This window comes from Talaromyces rugulosus, chromosome III (genome assembly GCF_013368755.1).
Source record: "Talaromyces rugulosus chromosome III, complete sequence".
In the NCBI taxonomy this organism is placed as follows: domain Eukaryota; kingdom Fungi; phylum Ascomycota; class Eurotiomycetes; order Eurotiales; family Trichocomaceae; genus Talaromyces; species Talaromyces rugulosus.
The window spans coordinates 2,299,682-2,320,137 of NC_049563.1; the positions used below are offsets into that span (position 1 = coordinate 2,299,682).

General features: G+C 46.4%; 6 protein-coding genes and 1 non-coding gene across 7 annotated transcripts; 3 read left to right on the forward strand and 4 right to left on the reverse strand.

Moving 5' to 3' along the window:
* Nucleotides 1-320: 320 nt before the first annotated feature.
* Nucleotides 321-3,100, reverse strand: TRUGW13939_05659 (uncharacterized protein; the record flags this gene model as incomplete). Its single annotated transcript, XM_035488820.1, has 5 exons — nucleotides 321-603; nucleotides 669-2,680; nucleotides 2,738-2,791; nucleotides 2,839-2,955; nucleotides 3,011-3,100. 5 exons carry the CDS (start codon nucleotides 3,098-3,100, stop codon nucleotides 321-323), a joined length of 2,556 nt encoding a protein of 851 aa, XP_035344713.1.
* Nucleotides 3,101-3,427: 327 nt separating this feature from the next.
* On the forward strand, nucleotides 3,428-4,595 carry TRUGW13939_05660 (uncharacterized protein; the record flags this gene model as incomplete). The annotated part of the gene is made up of 8 exons (XM_035488821.1): nucleotides 3,428-3,442; nucleotides 3,493-3,605; nucleotides 3,662-3,672; nucleotides 3,735-4,060; nucleotides 4,117-4,165; nucleotides 4,222-4,231; nucleotides 4,284-4,324; nucleotides 4,378-4,595. 8 exons carry the CDS (start codon nucleotides 3,428-3,430, stop codon nucleotides 4,593-4,595), a joined length of 783 nt encoding a protein of 260 aa, XP_035344714.1.
* A 272-nt stretch (nucleotides 4,596-4,867) lies between these two features.
* TRUGW13939_05661 (uncharacterized protein) lies at nucleotides 4,868-5,801 on the reverse strand (the record flags this gene model as incomplete). The annotated part of the gene is made up of 4 exons (XM_035488822.1): nucleotides 4,868-5,271; nucleotides 5,333-5,639; nucleotides 5,693-5,699; nucleotides 5,755-5,801. 4 exons carry the CDS (start codon nucleotides 5,799-5,801, stop codon nucleotides 4,868-4,870), a joined length of 765 nt encoding a protein of 254 aa, XP_035344715.1.
* Nucleotides 5,802-5,952: 151 nt separating this feature from the next.
* Nucleotides 5,953-6,023, forward strand: TRUGW13939_05662. The gene has a single exon. It is a non-coding gene; the product is annotated as a tRNA-Gly (tRNA).
* Nucleotides 6,024-7,149: 1,126 nt separating this feature from the next.
* On the forward strand, nucleotides 7,150-11,047 carry TRUGW13939_05663 (uncharacterized protein; the record flags this gene model as incomplete). The annotated part of the gene is made up of 6 exons (XM_035488823.1): nucleotides 7,150-7,323; nucleotides 7,378-9,883; nucleotides 9,934-10,213; nucleotides 10,282-10,626; nucleotides 10,684-10,849; nucleotides 10,913-11,047. The coding sequence occupies 6 exons, from the start codon at nucleotides 7,150-7,152 to the stop codon at nucleotides 11,045-11,047; spliced, it is 3,606 nt and encodes a 1,201-aa protein (XP_035344716.1).
* Nucleotides 11,048-12,854: 1,807 nt separating this feature from the next.
* TRUGW13939_05664 (uncharacterized protein) lies at nucleotides 12,855-15,195 on the reverse strand (the record flags this gene model as incomplete). Its single annotated transcript, XM_035488824.1, has 5 exons — nucleotides 12,855-13,279; nucleotides 13,342-13,737; nucleotides 13,795-14,361; nucleotides 14,428-14,697; nucleotides 14,754-15,195. 5 exons carry the CDS (start codon nucleotides 15,193-15,195, stop codon nucleotides 12,855-12,857), a joined length of 2,100 nt encoding a protein of 699 aa, XP_035344717.1.
* A 1,750-nt stretch (nucleotides 15,196-16,945) lies between these two features.
* On the reverse strand, nucleotides 16,946-18,415 carry TRUGW13939_05665 (uncharacterized protein; the record flags this gene model as incomplete). Its single annotated transcript, XM_035488825.1, has 1 exon — nucleotides 16,946-18,415. One exon carries the CDS (start codon nucleotides 18,413-18,415, stop codon nucleotides 16,946-16,948), a length of 1,470 nt encoding a protein of 489 aa, XP_035344718.1.
* Between the last annotated feature and the right edge of the window lie 2,041 nt (nucleotides 18,416-20,456).

Sequence of the window (20,456 nt, forward strand, 5' to 3'; positions counted from 1 at the left end):
TACACATGCCTATTTGATGTATTTTGAATCAACGTTAAACTGATTTGTATTTTCGCTAGATTTGAGTTTTTTTCTTCGGAACTGAAAACATTTCAATGGATACATGTTAAATTCATTGCCCTTCCCAGATGACCAGTAGACTCCAGATTCGCCGATTCGCCGTACTATATAATAAAAATATGCAGTTCTTCTTCAGAGTTCCCCTTTGGTTCAAGAATATTCCTCACATCTAAATAAATACCCTTTGTCAAAATTACTATCGGCAACAATCTGCCACACGAAGTAATCGAGTCGATAAATACGACGATGACACAAGTTCTTTACTCGTTCATATCTTCATCATCATCGAGATCGATAGCATCGGGATTTACGTTTGCTGGTGGCGCAGGTTGTTGGGCTCCAGATGGGCGATTTCCGCCTTCTGGACCTGTGCTAGCAGCAACAAACCCAACTGGGGCACGAGCTTGGCGTTCCAGTGCTGCCATCGCGTCCGCTTGTTCCTTGTCTGCCTCTTCGTCTCCCATGTCTGCTTCTCCGTTTTCTTGGGCGCGTTGTTGCTGGCTACGGGCAATGGCCTGAGAGGCAATGAAATTGACATCGGTGCTGGAAAGGAAGTTGTTAGTTTTCCAGGACAAGAAAAAAAATTGGGTGAAAGGGAGTGGACTAACTTGTATTGTGCTTGAACACTTCTCTTAATGCGGAGCATTTCCTTAAACGTATCCTCATTACCGTGCTGAACTTCGAATGCCTCCCATTTCTGCCAGAAGCCGGCATTGGTACGGGGGTCGCAGAATTGCGAAGCATGCCCATAGATTGCACGAGCCCGGTCGATTTCACCGAGCCTTCTCTCCATCTCCGCAAACTTGAGGCACATATCCTTAGCTTCACTATCAGGCAAAGCTGCAATTGCACGCTCGTAGATTGGACGGGTCGATGTCAACCCGAAGTTGGACGCAGATTTCGTAATGTAAAAGTTGAACATCTCGAGACGGTCTTCATCGGAGACGGCCCTCGTGGCACGTTCGTAAATGCGCATAGCGTGTCTGGCAAGGCCTCTCTCTTCTTCCAAGTTGCCATACATCAAATACAATACTTTGGCGAATTTGGGAGGGCATCCATCAAGAGCTTGCTCAAAAAGGTCTCGTAGCCGTTCAATGCTAATCTTGCGATCCACGGCCTTGGTCAAGTACAGATTCCAAAGCTCGAATGCCACAGGATAGCTGAATAGATCCAAGCCACGTTCGTATATTTTAAAAGACTCTTCAAAGTATTTGTTCTCTTCCAGAAGGTTGGCGAAGTTGACCACCGTCTGGGGCGTTGCTATCCGTAGCTCAAAGATCCTATCATAAATCTTCCTAGTTTCATCGGTGGTGCCAACACTCTCAACGAGGTCGACATAGAAACTCCATAGTTTCCAACTCTTGTGCACTCGTTGCTGAGGGGAAAGAGATTCGTCGAAGTAGTCCACCGTCGATTTTTTAGGTGCTTGAGTTGCTTTGGCCATGATATCAACCGCCTTATCGAAGTTTTCGTTTCGGAGTTCCATTTCGGCCCATTCACACCATGTCTCAGCCAGCTCGGCTACTGTTTTGAAAGGGACTTTGACAGCTTTGTCAAATATGACTCGCGCAGTGTCGAGATCACCCCCTTGCTCATAGAACTTGGCGTAGTTCACCCACAACTCATGGAACTTGCCGTGTGCCTTCTTAGGATTGATAGCAGCAATGGCAGCGGCGTATGTGTTGACAATCTCTGCCTTGTTTTTGCCCCATAGCCCAACGCGTTTTTCCCATTCAATGACGTTGTTGGGGTTCTGCCTGAGCAAAACATCATTGACAAGGAAAGGGCGTCTGTCCATAAGCTGCTCAAATCGCATCATGCGCAAATCGAGGTCAAAGTCTGCATCCTCATCAACCTTGCCCTTTTTAGAACGAATAGAAGCTTGATCCATGAGAGTGCCGATAATTGACTCTTCAAATTCTACATAAGAATCGAAAATCATAGTGAAATCGCGCACTGTCATGACAGTAGTGACTCCTTCTTCAAAGACATCTCTAGCCTTTTCGAAATTGCCTTTCGTAATCCAGTATGTAGCAAGACCGGCCCAAAGTCTTCCTCTTTGGTCAGAAAATCGTTCAATTCCGCTGCGGATTATGGCCTCGACATCGATTCCTCCATAAGACTGGGTGTCGATTTTCTTTGCCTTGTTGACGAGCAGCTCAACCATCTCACTCCAAATTTGAAAGTGGCTTTTGCCTTCTTTCGACCGGAAGGTTGAATCATTGAGAATTTCCATGTACTTTCGTACGGCTTGGGTGTAGCGACCGAGTTCCACGAGCAACTCTATATAATCCTCCGCTGTTTCAGGGTGGACTTGCATGTACCGTGCCCATATTTGGATAGCGGTATCTCCAGAGGCAGAACGAGCGAAGGATTTGTATAGCTTCCAAATGCGGTTGTGTTGGGTGATAGGCAAAGCACGAAGTGCACGATCAAAGGTCTGACGAGTCTGTGTGACCAGTGGTTGTTCCAGCAGGAAAGAAAGGTACATCTCCCAAATCCGGGGCATCTTATTGAGCAAGACTAGGGCACGCTCGAAGAGTCCGTTGACTTTCTGGTATTCGTCGCGGTGGAGAGCAGGGTTGCGACCACGGAGATGGCTGATTCGGAGTTCCAGGTACTATTGTAATTTTAGTTGAAGTCCTTTTTTTTTATGGACAGGCTCATTAGAACTTACCAGTTTCCATAACTTGTAGGACCGAGGGAGCTGTTTACAGGCCCGTTCCATAATCTGTAACAGTTAGCAATTAAATTTTATTGTTTTCACCATATACTCACAAAGGCTTGTTCATAGAGTGTCCCATTTTGCTGCTTATATTCGATATAAGATATCCATGGCTTAATACTTCCAGGATCTTCTCCGAGATCCTGCTCGTAAATGATGTCTTCACTTGACTATAAAAATTTCTCGTTAGCGAGAGTAAGAAAATAAAGTCTGTGAAAAACTCACGATCAAGTAAAGATCCGGCTTTGCCGCTGAAACTCGCTCCATTTGCGCGTGGTGCCGCTTGGATCGAGGAGGGAGCAAGGTCCCTGGCATTTTTGCCTAAGTCCACAGGAAACACCACCACAATGCCCACGCAGACAGGAGGCAAAGCAGGCTTGGATAGGGGCGATTGTCGACGGTATTTGACTGACCCTAAAAGCGCGTAGAGACTCTTGATTCTTGAGGTGATGAGAGGGAAGTCACGTGGTAGGAACCAACCGCATTCGTGCAAGCGGCGCCCGCCGACCCGCATTCAACGAGACAAATCAGTGGCCCGAGCTTTGTCCTGCATATCGACCTAAGCCGTCCGTCGTCATGCGGTGGTGACAACACTCAGCTTGCGAATCAATAAGAATACGGGCATAATACTGAAAAGCAATCATGTCGGGTGCAGTGGTTGGTATATTTTTACGCTCGTGAAGCTTGTGATACTTACTCTTGTGTAGGGGCGCGAAGCTATCTTTCCGACCCGCCAGTCGCTTGGCCTGATGAAGAGTAAACTCAAGGGCGCTGAGATAGGCCACAGTTTACTGAAGAGGAAAAGTGAGGCTTTGACAAAGTATGCCATGCTATATTATACGCTTAAGTGTTTTGCTAACATGCACCTTTGTATAGGCGATTCCGAGGTAAACTCCCAGAACGGATCTCTCATGCATGTCCCAGACCGAGTTACTTACCGTCGATATAGAAATCACAAGGCGGATCGATGAAGCGAAGAGGAAGATGGGCCGAGTCATGCAAATTGCCGCCTTCTCGTTAGCTGAGGTCACATATGCCGTTGGAGGAGATATCGGATTTCAAATTCAAGAGTCCGCCAAACAAGCCAGATTTCGTGTGCGAACAAAACAAGACAACGTCTCTGGAGTCTTGCTTCCTCAATTCGAGAGCGTGATCGCAGAAAGCACAAATGATTTTGGCTTGACGGGTCTTGGAAAGGGAGGTCAACAAGTACAGCGATCTCGGGAAACATATGCTCGAGCCGTCGAAACTCTCGTGGAGCTTGCAAGTTTGCAAGTGAGTGCTCTATATGTGTGTTTCATGTACACAGACCGCTGATTGGGATTGAACAGACCGCTTTTGTTATTCTGGATGAAGTCATCAAGGTTGTCAACAGGAGAGGTATGTCCGCGATCTCTGAAAAATTAAAAGGATTCATGTCTAACGAAACGCTTTAGTCAACGCCATGTAAAGCCACCCTATCTACTGTACTTAAGATTTAGTTACTAATAACATATAGCGAGCATGTCATCATTCCACGAACTGAGAACACCATTAAATGTCCGTCATATCACTCTTCCTACTTCTTTCAATACCACGCTAACAGCTTTTAGATATCAATTCCGAACTCGACGAACTTGATAGAGAGGAATTTTATCGACTAAAGAAGGTCTCCAATAAAAAGCAGCGTGACACTGCTGCTCAAGATGCTGAAATTCTTGCACGACGGCAAAAGGAAGCTGAAACTGAAAATAACAATGACAATGGCAATGCAGAAGAGCAAGAAACAACCGATGTTCTTGGACAGGAGGACGAGGACGTCATCTTCTAATTTGAATGTTGTAATTATGGTGATGTGTACATGTCCTTAGTTCATCGCTGCGGTACTTTATATTTATGGCTTTGTTGTTAAAAGAAGCCATGCCAGCATTATAAAAACGATTGGTGTATCAAGATCAAATTGGCGAGTCCGTAATTTCCATAATTTTTCATTCCTTTATTTAGAAAATAAATGAACACAAGTCCGTTTCGTACATGATGACCAAATAAGAGATGAGGAAGAAATCAAACACAGCGCCAGACCCCATACCCGAGGATAACCGCCTATTGTCGTTGGTAAGTGACACGAACAGGTTTATTATTAGGCCCCATGGGCATTCCAGACGTGGCTTCTTTTGCACTTATAGCACCAGCTTCACTCTCATATTCAACGAATGCGATACCCTTGCGACCAGGCACCAAGCGCACTTCCCGGAAACCTTCAAAACGTCCAAAAACGGCAGTAAGCGAATCCGAGTCGATATCGTCTGGCAATTCTCGGAGGAAAAGAATTTTGTTGGGCGGCAGGTATTCGTCTGGGATGACCGTAGTAGTGGCGTTGGATGGTTTGAGTCCAGCCCCGCGAGCTGTTTTGGCCGGGCGTCCAGTTTCGGCTGGAACAGGTACAACGCCGCTGGGACGCTTGAGTTTCTGCTGTGTCTCGAGTACTTCGTGAGCCTGTTTCCTTTCTGTAGAAGTGAAAAAGAATACTGTTAGCAACATCTCAACATAGCTGGATGATACACCCACCTTTCTCAGCCAAACGTCGCCGCTTGTGGACTTCTAATTCATCAGGGCCGTTTTCTTTTAACACAGTCGCATCGCTTCTCGTTTTCGCAAAGTCGACAACCATGGGTTTCCCTAGTAGATCAAAGCCGTTGACTTCCTCGATCGCCCGTTGCGCAGATTCGACGTTATCGAATACGATGAAAGCTTGGCCTTTTGCTCTGAGGTTTCTCTTCGCGACGATTTCAAGGACTTCGCCATATTCAGAGAAGATTTCCGAAAGAGCATCTTTCAACTCGTCTATTTTCACGCGCTCTTCTAGGTTGCGCACCTGGGCATGGCGGTTAGATTCAGCTTTGTTAAGAAGGTGAACGAAGGACGAACATAAACCCTATAAAAGATGAGTTAGTAAACTTCAGCTCTGGATGTAAAGAAAGTATACATACGTGGAGTTAGCCGGGATACCCGAACCTGATGCAGCTGCCGCCGCCATCTTTCTGGTATGCTGAGGTCGTTTGTTCAAATGTACTTGGGTCGAAATTAGAGCTCTTGCGGCGGAGAATGAGCGGAGGTCGTTGCAAGGCAGATGGGCCGTTATTTTCCCCTTATAATTTTAAATTCCGATTCTCTTTCAACAACAAGAAGCATTATTGGTCTAGTGGTAGAATTCGTCGTTGCCATCGACGAGGCCCGTGTTCGATTCACGGATGATGCAAAATTTCTTTTTTATTTTTGTTATAATTTTTCACTAGTTTTCTATTTACATGTAAATTTCGATCTTTTTGCCCTTCACACACTCTAATCCTCTATCTCCTATCCGACTTGTCGTCGACCAGGGAAAGGGCTATCAAATACTTCGACTTATCTATTCTCTCTATTTCTCCATTATTGCAATATTGACTGCAATATTCCTTGACACGGGGTTCATCGATAGGAAGCCACTATCCCTATTAGCTCTATCCCTTTTCACGCCCTGGATTATAGTTACCCTTTACCTACTTCTGTCTTCTGCGTTCCTAGGCTGTCCTTAAATCCTTAGACGGCTACTCTCAGAACACAGAAACCGTTAAATATTAAAAGATCTGAATCGAGTTTAATGCGGGATCTATGGATATTATGGGCTACTATCAAGGTTGTAGATGTATCCCATATTCAGTCATTCATTCGAACCAAGGCATTATTATAATTTTCGGATCTTTGCATTTGGCTCGCTTCTGGTCAATCTTGTTTTTGATAGCATCAACATCCAACTTCATATGGCGATTCATCCAGGCTAGTTTCCAACTTTCAACAGTTGAAGATCTAGGTGGGAATCTTCGCGTATCTAGAAAAACAATTATCTTAACAAGCTTTTCTTCCTCACTGACACTGAACTTCGTTTTCTCTGTATTTGTTTTTTCTGCTCGTTACCGGACGTCACTACGCCTACTCCGAGGACTTAGTTTGTTTTAAAGTTAATAGAAAGATTTTGGTCGTAAATTTATAATATAAAAATCATAACGTACATGGGTGTTAAATTTATATAATTCCAATTTGTCACAATCATATCAATCTACATAATTGATGCATTTATTTAATTTAACGAGTAAATATTCGATATAAAACGATAAACAATCCATATCAATTAGAATATTATATATATATTTAAAATAAATCAACATATATTCCACAACTATGCAGTTGTGGTTAACCATTAACTGATGGGTGGTGCTTAATAATCGGTGCCTAGATCCCGCAGGTCAACATGAACAACTTCGCCATGCAGTGACTCGCCTCTTGTCCCATTGACTTCCAACCGTCCTTGGGTCTTTAGATCGCGTTGATCTGAACGATATCCCCAAATGGATGCACCGGATGATAGAGACATAAAGCTTCAGCGAGCATCTGCGGAGCTGTTGATAGAGTTCAAGGAGAAACTAACCCCGCTGTTATGGAAGCAAACTACTGGTGGTCAGTCCAAGCGTATAGTTCACAGGTGGTCTCAGCCTCAGAAAGAGGCTCGGCTGATTGATATCGTAAGTTTCTATTCAGTGCAATAAAAACATTTGTGATTAACATGTTCTGTGTAGCTGGAACGATTCCAAGAATGGCCCCAGCTGCTCGATCCTCACTTGCAAAATTTCCTGCCTCAGCTGGTTGACGCCTACCTGGCCTATTTGACTCAATATCGACATCTCTATGGCTCTAAGGAAGGTAAAGCGCCGTCTTCTACCCGGATAGTGCCTCTCCCCAGATCTATCTGTAGAATCCTGTATACTTTCTGCAAAGTCAGGGGGTTCAAAGTAATTAGCCGCTTTCTGAACAATGAGCCGAAGTTTCTGGACATCATGCTCCGAGCGTTCATTGCCTGGGATTCTATAGTTCCGGATGATCCACAGGCTGTGTCAGGGACTGGGATCATGATCCTGCCACTCATCTGGGAGGAACGGTATATCATGCTATTATGGTTGTCTCATCTGTTACTGGCTCCATTCGATTTGACATCCTTGTCGTCTGATGACATTGAAATTCCACATCAAGACTTGGCCATCTTAAAGTCGATTCCTCCGAAAGTTCCTAAAATTGCTCATACCATTTTGTCTATCGCGACTCAATATGTTGTTGCTGCTGGAAAGGAAAGAGAAGCAGCAACGATCCTCCTAGCTAGACTAGCTCTACGCCTGGATATGCAACGACTTGGCCTTTTGCAAACTCTTATGGACTGGGCTCTCTCTGTCCTTCAGCCACATCCCGGAAATGACACACCCCCACCTGCCTACACTTGCATTGGCGTCTTATCATTTCTCGCCAGACTGGGTGCTTCAGGCCAAGCAGAGGACCTCGAGTCAATAATTGGTAATCTATTTGACAAAATGCTTCATATTGCTCAAGCAGAGTCAGCCTTTTACACAAATATCAGATCTTCAGCTTCCGCGCGGAAAATGATCATCAAAATTTTTCGTGCTTCTGCGACTGTTGCCTTGACTCTGACAGAAAGAGGTAGCCAAAAGATATCTGAGGAGAAAGTTTCATTCATCCTCGAGGAATCAATTGATTACTTTCTTGTAGCACTTGCTGATAAAGATATGCCCGTCAGGTTTGCGGCCAGCAAAGCTCTTGCAGTAGTGACGTTGAAACTGGATCCAGAGATGGGAGCTGACATCGTTGACGCGGTAACTGGCTCACTTGACGAGAATATCTTGTACGAGAAGAAGGATGGAACCTTAATAACGCCGTTTGAAGCACAGGCACTGGGATTGAGTACATTGAAACGCAACCTAAGCGCTGTCGATCCACACCGCTGGCAAGGTCTGCTTCTTACTCTGGCACATTTGTTATTTCGAAAAGCACCACCCCTCCGTCAAATGCCGGACATTTTGCAGGCTCTCATATCTGGGCTGGGTTTTGAACAACGGTCTACCACTGGAACTTCCGTTGGTACTGGCGTGCGAGATGCAGCCTGCTTCGGCCTATGGGCGGTGTCACGCAAATACACCACAAAGGAATTGCTCTCGCTTGACACGAGCTCGGTAAAAGCCCCTACAGACCAGAAAGGGGGAGATATTTTACAGATGATTGCTATTGAGCTTGTGTGTGCTGCCTGTGTAGATCCATCAGGGAACATTCGTCGCGGGGCCTCGGCTGCTTTACAAGAGTTGATCGGTCGACATCCAAACACTATTGTTGAAGGCATTCCCTTGGTCCAGGTCGTCGATTACCATGCGGTGGCTCGGCGTTCTAGGGCCATGATAGAAGTCGCGAAAGGCGCTGCTCTTCTCGATAGCGGTTACTGGAGTCCCCTCGTCAACTCTTTACTCTTTTGGAGGGGCATCGGGTCCTCAGATCCAGAATCTCGGCGGACTGCAGCTATTGCTCTAGGAGAGCTAAGCTCGCAGCATTCCTTCAGTTCCCTTAACATAGTTCTTCAAAACCTACAATTGCGGCTGTCAAGCATTGCACCAAAGGATATTGAAACCAAACATGGTTGTCTCCTAGCACTTGCTGCGACCATAGACGCGTTCATTCGTGAAATCGAAATCAACCCGCAGCATGAAGATGCTCAGATAGCCAAGAAGGAAATATCAAAACTCTGGGAGATCTTTGATTCATCTCATGGGCCGACTAAAGATGACCTTACCCAACAATCTCTCCGACCGGAGTTTACAGCTGAAGCATCATCTCGTCTTATTGCTTCTCTTGCACGTGCATCAGGGACCGTGTTACAGAATGAGACTGTGCCCGAAGTACTTATTACCAAGGTAGTAGACGTTCTGCTACTATGTGTGTTCCGTGGCGAGGACACGGCAATTGAGGCATCATCGGAAGCTGCCTCGCAACTTTTCCGAATCGTCCCATCGTGGAAACAGGAAGAGACAATCCAAGGCTGGTTTGCGAACATTCACGCCAGTTGGAAGTCTGCGACTGGGCGTGGCCAGATTTCCGCGCTGGGCGCTGTGTTTCATCGCCTGCCTGCTGATAGCGAGATACGACAGTTTATCACCAAAGAATTGATTCTTTGCACCCGGGACGAAGAGTTTATTGAAAAGAGAGTTTCTGCTGTTAGATGCTTGTCGAACGGTGTACTGCCGCATATAGGTTTGTGTGACCTCAATTCTTTAGGAACTGGATATTAACGGGAACTATAGATATTACAAATGATATTGTTGATCTCTATGTCGGGTTTCTGACAGACTATACGACGGATCGCCGGGGAGATATTGGATCATTCATTCGCATTGAAGCAATCCAAGCCGTGCAAGCAATATTTGAGAAGAGACTGGACGACTCGCAGCAAGAACACACAGAGCGTTTATTGAGATGTCTGTGCAGGTTGGCCGCAGAGAAACTAGACAAAGTGCGATTTCAAGCATGGACTTGCCTGCAACACTACTGGGAGCATGCATCAGACTTGCCATTGCTTGCAAGGTTAATACTGCCATTTCCCCTCTCATACAAAAAAAAAAAGCTAACAACCAGGGGGAAAACCCAAACAGCAAATTTGAACATTTCAGTCAAGTTTCATCCGCACAATACTTTCACCAACTCCTCAAACTTCTACATCTCAAGACCCTCCGACAAGGTCTTGTACAAGGCCTGATCACATCAGCCAGTGCAGGATTAGAGGGCCTCATCCAGTCTTCTCGCTTTGCACTGCTACACTTTATCGAAAGTCAAAATGAAGACAAGTTCGCATGGGTCGACACTTTGATTGAAGAGCTGGTAGCTATTCTTGAAGCCAACCTTTCGGATGACCGATATGCGATTCCGGCAATGGAAGTCGCTTCTTTCCTACTAGATACATATGTATCTGGCTCAGGTCTTGAGCTAAAGAAAACGAGGTTTGTTCGTCCCCCTTGAATAAAAGAGCGAGAGGCTAAATTTTGATTTTGTTCCAGCCTAAGAAAGCTATTCATTCTCGTGCAAAAAGCCCACTTCAAATCATCTAATATCCCCCGTATGGAGACAGCTGTCAAAATATATTCGGCTCTTTCACGTATACCGACGCTACAAGTCGAGGTATTTAAAAAGATGACATCGATGCTGCTACATCCATATCCAAAGGTGAGAGATGTCTTGCCATTACATATCTATATAAACGAAGGAAGAAATACTGATTGCGTACAGGTCCGCATCGCTGTCTCCGACTCGCTATATACAGAGACAAAATCCGATCTGATCAGGGATGAAGACTGGACGGCACCGCCAAAGCAATTCAAAATTACGGTTGAGAGGCTACGAGAAGAATTAAAAGTAAATTAGCTTGGGATATACTATTTCTATTGCATGAAGTGTCATATATGTACAACGTTGAATTGGTTGCCAGTGCTGCTGAATGATGCCACATGCAATCTATTGATACGTGTATTCAACACCTGGAATATTGAACTAGTCCAGTTATCCACACAGCTCACGGCCTGACTATAGGGTCGCTTATGCCCCAACATTTAAAATGAGAAAGACACATCTCAGCAGTGATTTATAAAGAAGATCAAATATAATATTCCCCTGAATGTTTGCAACTATAACCGATCAAACGTTCATTTTTTCATGAAACATATAAATAAAAAATATAACAAGTCAAATAATACTCCAAAAACACAGAAAACCACATCATCGTTTTATTAGGACCCCATGAGAGGAATTGCAAGTATAGAAAAGGACCAGTAAAAAAAAGAAGAAGAAGAAAAGAAGAGGGCATATCGAACCATCAACTCGTTTACACCGTACGAAGAGGGAAATACTAAGCAAAGTCGGCAGTATACGAAAAGCCACGGAACTCTTCTTGCATGGCCTGGGAAAGAACTGTAGTAGACGTGTTAGTACCCTAATACGATGTTTTATATAGAGAAATAACTTACCAGATTGTACTGGAGTGAGAACAGGAGTAACACTGGTGAACTCTTGATCGAAATTGCTGGTATCAGTTGCGCTGGTAATGGTTGGAAGGAAAGGTGGAGTGATGCGTTTGTGGTAGACATCATCCCAGTTAATGTTTCGGAAAAAGGCGTGAGACATGATTTCTTGCGCATCGGTTGGGCCCGATCCCAGGCGCAGCTCGGGTTCACGGGTCAGTAGTTTTTGCAAAATAGAGACCGAGTCGCGAGGCATGTGAATGGGATATAGAGGCTCATCGGCGAGAATGGCGTCGTAAATCTCGTCTTCATCCTCTCCGCGGAAAGGCGACTGCTGCAGGAGCATTTGATAAATCAACACACCGAATGCCCACCAGTCGACTGCTCGGCCGTATTTCTTGTCAAGAAGAATCTATTTTTATCATTAGTGTCAATCTCAGTAACTCTCGATAATAAACTTACCTCGGGTGCCATGAACTCGGGAGTACCGCAGAACGTGCTTGTAGTGCATCCATACCACATTTCCTCCTTACAGAGACCGTAATCTGCAATTTTGATATGACCATCTAGTGTCAAAAGAATGTTGTCAAGCTTCAAATCTCGGTAAATAACCCCATTCTCATGGAAGTACTTGAGCGCTAGGCAAACCTCGGCGGCATAAAATTGTGCGCGCTTGAGACCGAATTGGCCCCGTTGGATATGCAGCATCAAATCACCTCCACTGATATACTCCATGACAAAGTAAACACGAGTCTCCGTCTGGAAACAAGCATGCAAGTTCAAAAGGAACGGATGGCGCTCCTTGTTAGCGATAAGGAAAACTCGCTTCTCGGATTTGGTGCTTTCGACCTCGTCGTTTTCAATAATGAACTCCTTTTTCAAAACTTTGATGGCGTATAGTTTCTTGGTTGACTTGGTTTCAGCAAGCATAACTTTACCGAAGTTACCTTTTCCGAGCACAGCAAGGAAGTTGAAATGGTCAAGACCAATTCTTGGGCCGCCTTTGGCTGCTGCGGGAGGTTCCTTCGCAAGAGGCGGTTGAGCCACAACTTGTTGAGCCGGAGGTGTTTGAGTTGGCGGAGGAGGAGGGATTTGATAAGGATGAGGTTTCTGAATCGGAGCAGGAGCCTGAGATCCTTGCTGAAGGAAGTTCGAAAAAGTCGAAGGGTTGTAGGGCTGGTGAATAGGTTGCTGTGTTTGCGCAGGTCGAGGGTCTATGGTATGTTAGAAAAAACAGGTTCAGATATCAAAACATGAACAAACGAACCTGGGATTTGCTGAGACGATGGGCGCAAAGCAGCTTCGGCTGCTCTCTGAGCTTCGGCTGATGACATTCTAGGCGGGTACTGCGATGGTTTAGAAGTAGCTGTTGGCGATTGTGGCGGGTAAGAAGTAGTGGCAGCACTGAGAGCGTCGGCAGATGGTTTCGTATACTCGGCTTGTTTCAACGGAAGTGAGGCAGGAGCATTATCTCTAAGGGTCCGGCTGCTTAAGCTGGAGCCCATGGAAGGCGTCTTGCTGTGATTGAGGTTCTTTGTGCGAATCAAAGTCTCCAGAATCTGGTTCGCGGCCTCCATGGACATACCACAAAAGTCAGGAACCAAATGAGCACAGCCGGTATGGCAAGTCAGAGCACATTCTGCATGATGAGTTAACACGATGCGTGATAAAAGAAATTGGAACATTTAAGAGAGAATTTACCTGTGCACTTCTTCGCATTTTTGCGGCCAAAGGGCAACAAAGATCCGCAATGGCAACACCAATTGGCCGAAATATTGGCGAAATTCTCGAAACGATGAGGAATACGGTGGTTAATTTTCTCCTCGTCTGGATCAGTCTCGTAGTTGGCTTTGCTGATACATTTCGTGACCACTTTGGGATAACATTTCCGATGGCAAGTGTACTTGCAATCCTCACATTGCATACCAGCAGCGTATTTCAAGAAATCGCCACAAAGAGCACAACGCATGATGTTGTAGAATTGCTGGGTGACAAATTTGTGACCCTGCTTCTCGTGAACCTCTTCCTTTCTCTGGCGGACAGCGCCTTGTCGATTAAGACCGATATCGAAGGGTCGGCGATCTTTCAGTTGTTTGGCTACCAAACGTTAGTATTATACACCCAATGCAAATGAATAAATCCTTTTTAACATACCGAAGCTCATCGTCAGGTGTATCCTGCCCACGGGCTCCAACGCAAACCACGAGTCGATCATCACCGCACTGTTACCGGCACCTTGAGGACCTGCTGCGTCGCCATGGGGCTGTCCTTGTGTTCCTGGACGCTGTCCACCGGGTCCACCCGGTGAATTTGGACCTTGTCCGCCAGGTCCGCCTTGGGACATTTTGTCAGCGGAAACCCAGCCATTGGCAGCGAGGTCGGATTCGATCTTCTTCCGACGCATCTCCTCCGCAATATCCGAGATTCGAATCCAAAGCATTCCAATCGGGGTAGGTCGATCACCCGACTTATCATAAACGGTCAGCTCAATTTCATTGGCCTTGTCGATATCAACGCTGAAAGTCTCTTCCGTCCACTTATCGGTTCGGGTGGCCCTGGTGCGCGCCTTGATCGCATCTTCAACCTTGAGAATGACAAACGTTTCTGGACCGCGCGAAAATCGAGAGCTTGCAGCATGGTCGACGTCTCGCACCGCATGGACTCGCAACGTCAAATGCCCTGTAAGGGGTTTGCGCATGTTCGGTGCATTGATACTATCATCTTTCTTGCTGTTAGTATGGATTCTGCTGATTCTACTACTATACGGTGGAGGTTTAAAATATTTACCGTCGGCATTGTCTGTCGAGCTTTCAATATCGACATGCAAGTCTTCATATCTTTTCAAGGCTTGCTTTAGCAACTGGATTTTTTGGTTGCTCTCAATGCGGCGGCCCTCGGCATCGGCGCGGCTCTTCCTATCACCTTCGTCTTGGTAAAGACGCACCATCTTTTCGATACCAGCCTTATATTGCTTTTCCACACTGAGTTTGAATTCAAGCTGGGACAACATAAGTTGGATCTTGGGGCCGAGGTAAGCCGTGTCGTACTTGATAAGATCTGCAGAGACTAGGGTCAGTAGAATTACGGCGTAAACAAAAAGACGTAAGACATACCAAGCTTGCTGTAGTTTGGTCTGGCCTTGGGAACGCTGGAGAAGGGTCGAGGATCGGCAAAAGGAGCGCGCGAAGGCATGGTGCCGGTGCCTCCCTGGCTGTATCCGCCTGGGCCAGCGTCTCCGTATTCACCACTATCACCATTGTCCTTGGGAGGCGGCGCTGGAGCACCATCCCCAAAGCCAAAGTCATCTCCAGAACCGCCGCCGAGCGGCGGTAACTGGGGAGGACCTGATGCGCTCCCGCTCTTCCGGACCTGCAACTCTCTCATCTTCTCTTCCAGGTAGGTGATGTTCTTCCGGCCATCGCGGATATTGGCATCGACCCTCTGCTGCACAAGCGGATTGTCGGTCGACTGTCTCATGTTGGTAGCCGCCGCAATAAGAGCCTTTTCGCGCTCTATCTTGCGGTGGACGGAAGCAATGAGCTCATCGTCATCCATGTTGGCGAGGAGGGAGTGGAAAGGTGGCGTGAAGAAATTGCGCTGGGCAGCTCGTCACAAAAGCGCGCAGCCGACGCACAGCGACAGTTGATGCTTGCGTGGTGCAGTGACCTAGTAGGATAGGGGTTGTGTGTGTGTGTGTCGAGGATTCAGGCACGCACGCACACAAACAACACTGAGGGGTGCCGCAGCGGGGGAGGTACGGGAGGGACGTTGATAGGGACTCGCTGTCTGAAGAAAGCACACACAGATTAGTCGTCTGCAGCGGCGGTCGCATGGAAAAATCTGCTGCATAAAAAAACTTCCCTCTTGGGTAGGCAGGCATGTGAAGAGTCGGCAAAAAAATGGGCAGCGGAGAGGGGTTTTGTTTTGCTTGCTTACTGCGGTGGTGTTTACTCGGATGATGTAGGGTGTCCAGCAGCAAACATTCGCATCAGGACGTCGACGTCAGGCAAGAAAAATAGCAACGGTAATAATAAGACAAGGCAGCCAAGCAAGGCAACACAAAAAGAAGATCACTATATGTGCAACGCCCGGCAAAACGGCTCAGCCACGGTATCGGCGAGGACAAGGAGACTGTGGCCGTGACGGCGATGACAGGCTGTGGCTGTGAAAGTGGATCGCGGCGGGGGAGTCTTTTTGATCCAGCGCGACAACGGCGTCTCGTTGGTTCCTGCTCGCTTCCTCAGTTGGGACAAGTGGGCGGTCGAGGGCGCAATGACGGTGGGAGCAAAGCGAGAGCGAGAGCAAGCGTAGAGAGTTGAGGGTTGATGGTTGGCGGTTTCCGCCATCCGCCAGAAAGAGGGGAAGGAAGAGCCGGAGCCGCAGTGCTTGTTCCCCACCACCAACAACAATAACAGAGAAGAAGAAGAATATATTTGATGTCACTGGTTTTATTTCAGTCTGAAGAATAGCAATTTTGAAGAAAAAAATAAAATAAAGAAATAATAAAAAAAAATATCGGCCGCCGTGTCCAAATCCTCAGCAGTGGCTGACCGACCCTACACGCGCTCACATGCCGCTGGCCACTGGAATTCCTCGTGATCCAGGCTTCGAGATGCGTTCTGCAAGGCGCCACGTCCATTCTCTAGATCTAGCACTTTTGCAGAACACCGAAAGAACAGAAAAAAGGCAGAAGAATGCCACATTTCTTCTGTCCCACCGTGCCGAGTCTCTTCTTATCATTCGTATTCTCCGGGATAGAATGTTCATCAAATTCATATTGGATGATTAGTTTGTAGACTAATTGGCAGGCTCCTCGTGTGCCAGATACTGCTACATATCAGATGTAGGCGTGGCCTACCTGGAACCCAGCACAAATACACAAATACATAAATACACAAATGCATCATTTCGTCGAATGTGGAAGGTGGTCATGAAGCCGAAGACCACGTGACGTAGCCATTGCCTGCGCCTTCCTATATTCAACTTGTTGAGCATCACTGGTTCTGTCCGGCTTTAATACAGAATCTATCACCAAACATCATCCCCAAAGCTTGGTTGTTAGCGACAAGGCCGGCTAGTCTACAGGCCCTTTCAGCCCTATCAAAGTATAGCCAAGATGGTTGTTCTCTTCACACCAACATTGGGAGACCCAGAAGTAGATGGTTTACTTGAGATTAATCGTTAATACAGAAATGGGTACGATTGACTGCCACTGGCTTCTTTACGTACAATCTTACGCACGCTTTGTCGGAATCTGCAGCACTCTCTGCTTGATCGATTTCTCTTTTCATTACACATACCGAATCTAATCTGATCGTTTCACGGTCTTGGGCAAGCAAGCCCAGGCAACAAGCATCACACCGTACAGTCCCAGACAGATAGGATGCAAGACCACCGTTCCGAACTTCTGAGCCAGCAAACCAGTAATCAGGGGCGCCACCGCGCCGCCGCTGCTCCCCATTGCACTAATGAAGCCCAGGCTTGTCGTTTGAATGTCTCGCGGGAGAAGTCGGTTAAACACCACGGTGGCACACGGATAGACGGGCCCGAGCAGCAGGCCCAGAACCGAGACCACGACGGCTTCTCCGATGATATTGGGGATCAGCCACGACATGATCTGAAAGCCGATGACCCCAGCGACCAGCACAAACACCGATAGCTTCTCCCCAACCCTGCGTGCTATAGGAGACAAGAGGAACCGACCAAGGGTAATCCCGGCCCAGAAGCCCGCGCTGACATACCCAACATGGGCAGGGTCTCCATCGCGATATTTGATCAGATAGGAAACAATCCAGCCCGAAATAGAAACCTCGGCACCCTGGTACGCAAAGATAAAGAGGGCACCGAGGAGCGTTGCCTTTGCTTTTAAGGCTTTTGTTACGAACCCTTTCTTTTTGGTTGCAGTGTTGGCTGCAGACACAGTAGCAACTGGAGCAGGCCCATGCAAATCCTTTTCAAACCCGCCGAACGCCCACCCGGCAAATGGCAGGTTGAAAGCGGCCAACGCTAGAGTGATGAAGAAAAAGTACGACCAATGAATGCCGTGAGATGCCATGGCGGTTGCGATCAAGGGCGCTATCGTGCCTCCAATCCCATAAGATCCGTGCCCGACACCCAGAAGCTCGGTTCCATTTGCCAGATTGGCTAAAAAAACATTGTTCAAAGCAAGATTTATGGCGATGCCGAGGCCGAGCAAGAAATAACTCACAACAACCGCCGGGAAAGGGGTTTTGCAAGCAACGATGAGGAAACCGGCGACCAAGACAATCTGGCAGAAAATGGCAGTTTTCGAGCGGCCATACCGAGTGGCGAGGAGATGCACCAAGGGAGCCGCCAGAAGAAAACCGGCCGCATTGGAAACGAAGATCAAGGAGACAATGGCATAACCGATGTTGTAGTCGGTCTCCATGTATGGAATCAAAGCACCGGGCGCGCTGTCGTTCATGCCATTAGCTAGGAACATTAAGCATGCACTGGCGAAGCGCCATCTGTTTCTAGGTGGGTTTGAAAGACTCGGCACTAGCTCTGCTGTCGCAGGCTCAAAGTGTTCGACATTTGGAGACCGCGGGGCCGATGGGCTCCCCTCTAGATCAGGCTGGGGCTGTGAAGCCCTAGACGGCTCTTGGACCTCGCCTACTCGAGGCGATTTACTCCGGTGCAGCTGATGCAATTCATATTCTGATGGCCGCCGTGTGGTGTCTGGAATAGCTGTAGCTGGGAACAAGGCCGTCTGGGAGCTCTCGACGTCAAACAGGGCAGCTAAATGTGCAGCCATGGCGGGCAGGCTTGTTCGCAGAGGCGTATTCTACAAAACTCGAGAAAACCCCATTGAGGTTCTGTTCAGTTTCTTTATGTCTGGGGAAAACTGGAGAACTGACTAACTGGCGGTGGGTGATGCGTGCAGGTATAGATGACAAATCGGGCGATTATCAGTTCCGTGCGCCGACGAATGCGGAAGTTTCCCGCCTTGCGCGTGAGTTTCCTAAGTCGGGTTTATTATAATTTTGATAATATATTGGTTAGATAATAATTCGAGCGATTGGCCATCAACCATATTCTGGCGATTGGTTGGGATGTCGGGAAACCTACCGAGTCTATTAGAAGTAAACGGCTATGCGGGTATAATACCATAGCTTAACAGGCTGAATAGGCTGAACTTGGAAGTGTTTTGACTTGACGAGAATTTGAACCAGTAGGCATCACCTCCTGCCACTGTAAACATTTTAATTTTAATTTAGATAAGCCTGGCATATGCACTTTATAAACTAAGCCTAAAGGAATTGACAAGTTTTTAAACTTCTTTTTTTTATTGGTTTTGTAATTAATATCAAGAGGTATGTTATACTGACAGTTGTAGTAAAAGACCTTCGGTCTCTTGGGTAGTCAATCTATGGTGTATCGCAGGCACCAACATGTTATAACGGAGCCGACGTTTTTTGAAGTCTTGGAAAGATACCCCCGAGGCGTTAAGGATCTTTGTAAGGCACTAGTGGCATTCAAGAAGCTCCTGGCTTGGCCAATTCCACTCGTTCGCTGGGTCCTGGTTCTTGAATTCGGCTTGTGGGATGATATGTCGCCTGTAGCTTGCAGTAATTCGGTTAAAGATCTCAATATCATACACATTTTCGCTCTCCTATTAATATAGCTTGTTAGTAGGAAGAATAAAATAAAGGTTTTGCGAACTATAGCACAATCACTGTTGGCTTAAATGCAAGATGGAGTTGCCCAAATTGCGTATGTATGTATCCAATCTCGAAGTAATACTATTTCTCAAGTCATTGATATTCTCAGCTTGAAATCTCATCTGTTCAATGGCTGGGAAGCGCCGAGATAGCACCTCCCATGAGGCACTAATGTTATCTTTTTTATCCTAGTCTCTGTTAGTACGTATTTATAAACCTATTGATCAATGTTATATTACTGATCTTGTGTTCCATGTTGCATAAGCGAATGGGATAATGTGTGCCCCCTGCGTCCGTCCACTTTCAAGCTCTGCTGGAGAACCAAGCATTTCGAAATATGCATCATCTATATCACCTGTAATGTCAACTACCTTTTATTTCATGTCTCCCTCGGAAGATGTTGTTCTTGTTTCACTTTACCCTTCAGCTGCCCTTTCTTCCTCAATCTCTCTGTGAAGGCTTTCCCTACTTCTAATACTTCTCCATGAGAAGACATTGTTGGGGCATGTATACCATAGATTGATTACCCAAGGAATCTTGGGTCTTTTGGTGTAGCTGTCAACATAAAACAACCATACTGGTATGTTCCCTTTCCTCCCCGTGTTTTCATTTTTGACCACGGATTTCTAAATATCATACAATACCGGAAAATTTGCAGGTGATATTTCAACAACGACGGTGACAATATCGACACTATTGACCTTTGGTCTTTTGGTGTAGCTGTCAATAGAACGGGACGTTAGATGATGACTCATTATTTCTGTTCAGATGTTGAAAATGTGATTTATTAGGAACATGAGTTGAAAGTCCTAGTCCTTGAGGACAATGCGAGAAGAAATATTTTCTTAGCAAAAACATCCCAAACCTTCTTGGAAGCGGCAAAATATCAGGGACTGCTACGTCATTGTGTACAATATAGAGACACAACTGCTAAAAGTTGTGGCTATGGGAAGCTCAATTTACCAAGTCTTTAGCCTGTTCCTGGACATAACCATAGATGCATTGCACTACTTTAAAAAAGTAAATGCCTCTTATATCATCTAGGGCACGCGATAATATGCTTAGAGCGTGATGATATCCGACTTCCCTCAATTCTAGGATCCAGCTCTAGATATCATTATTAGACTAATAGCA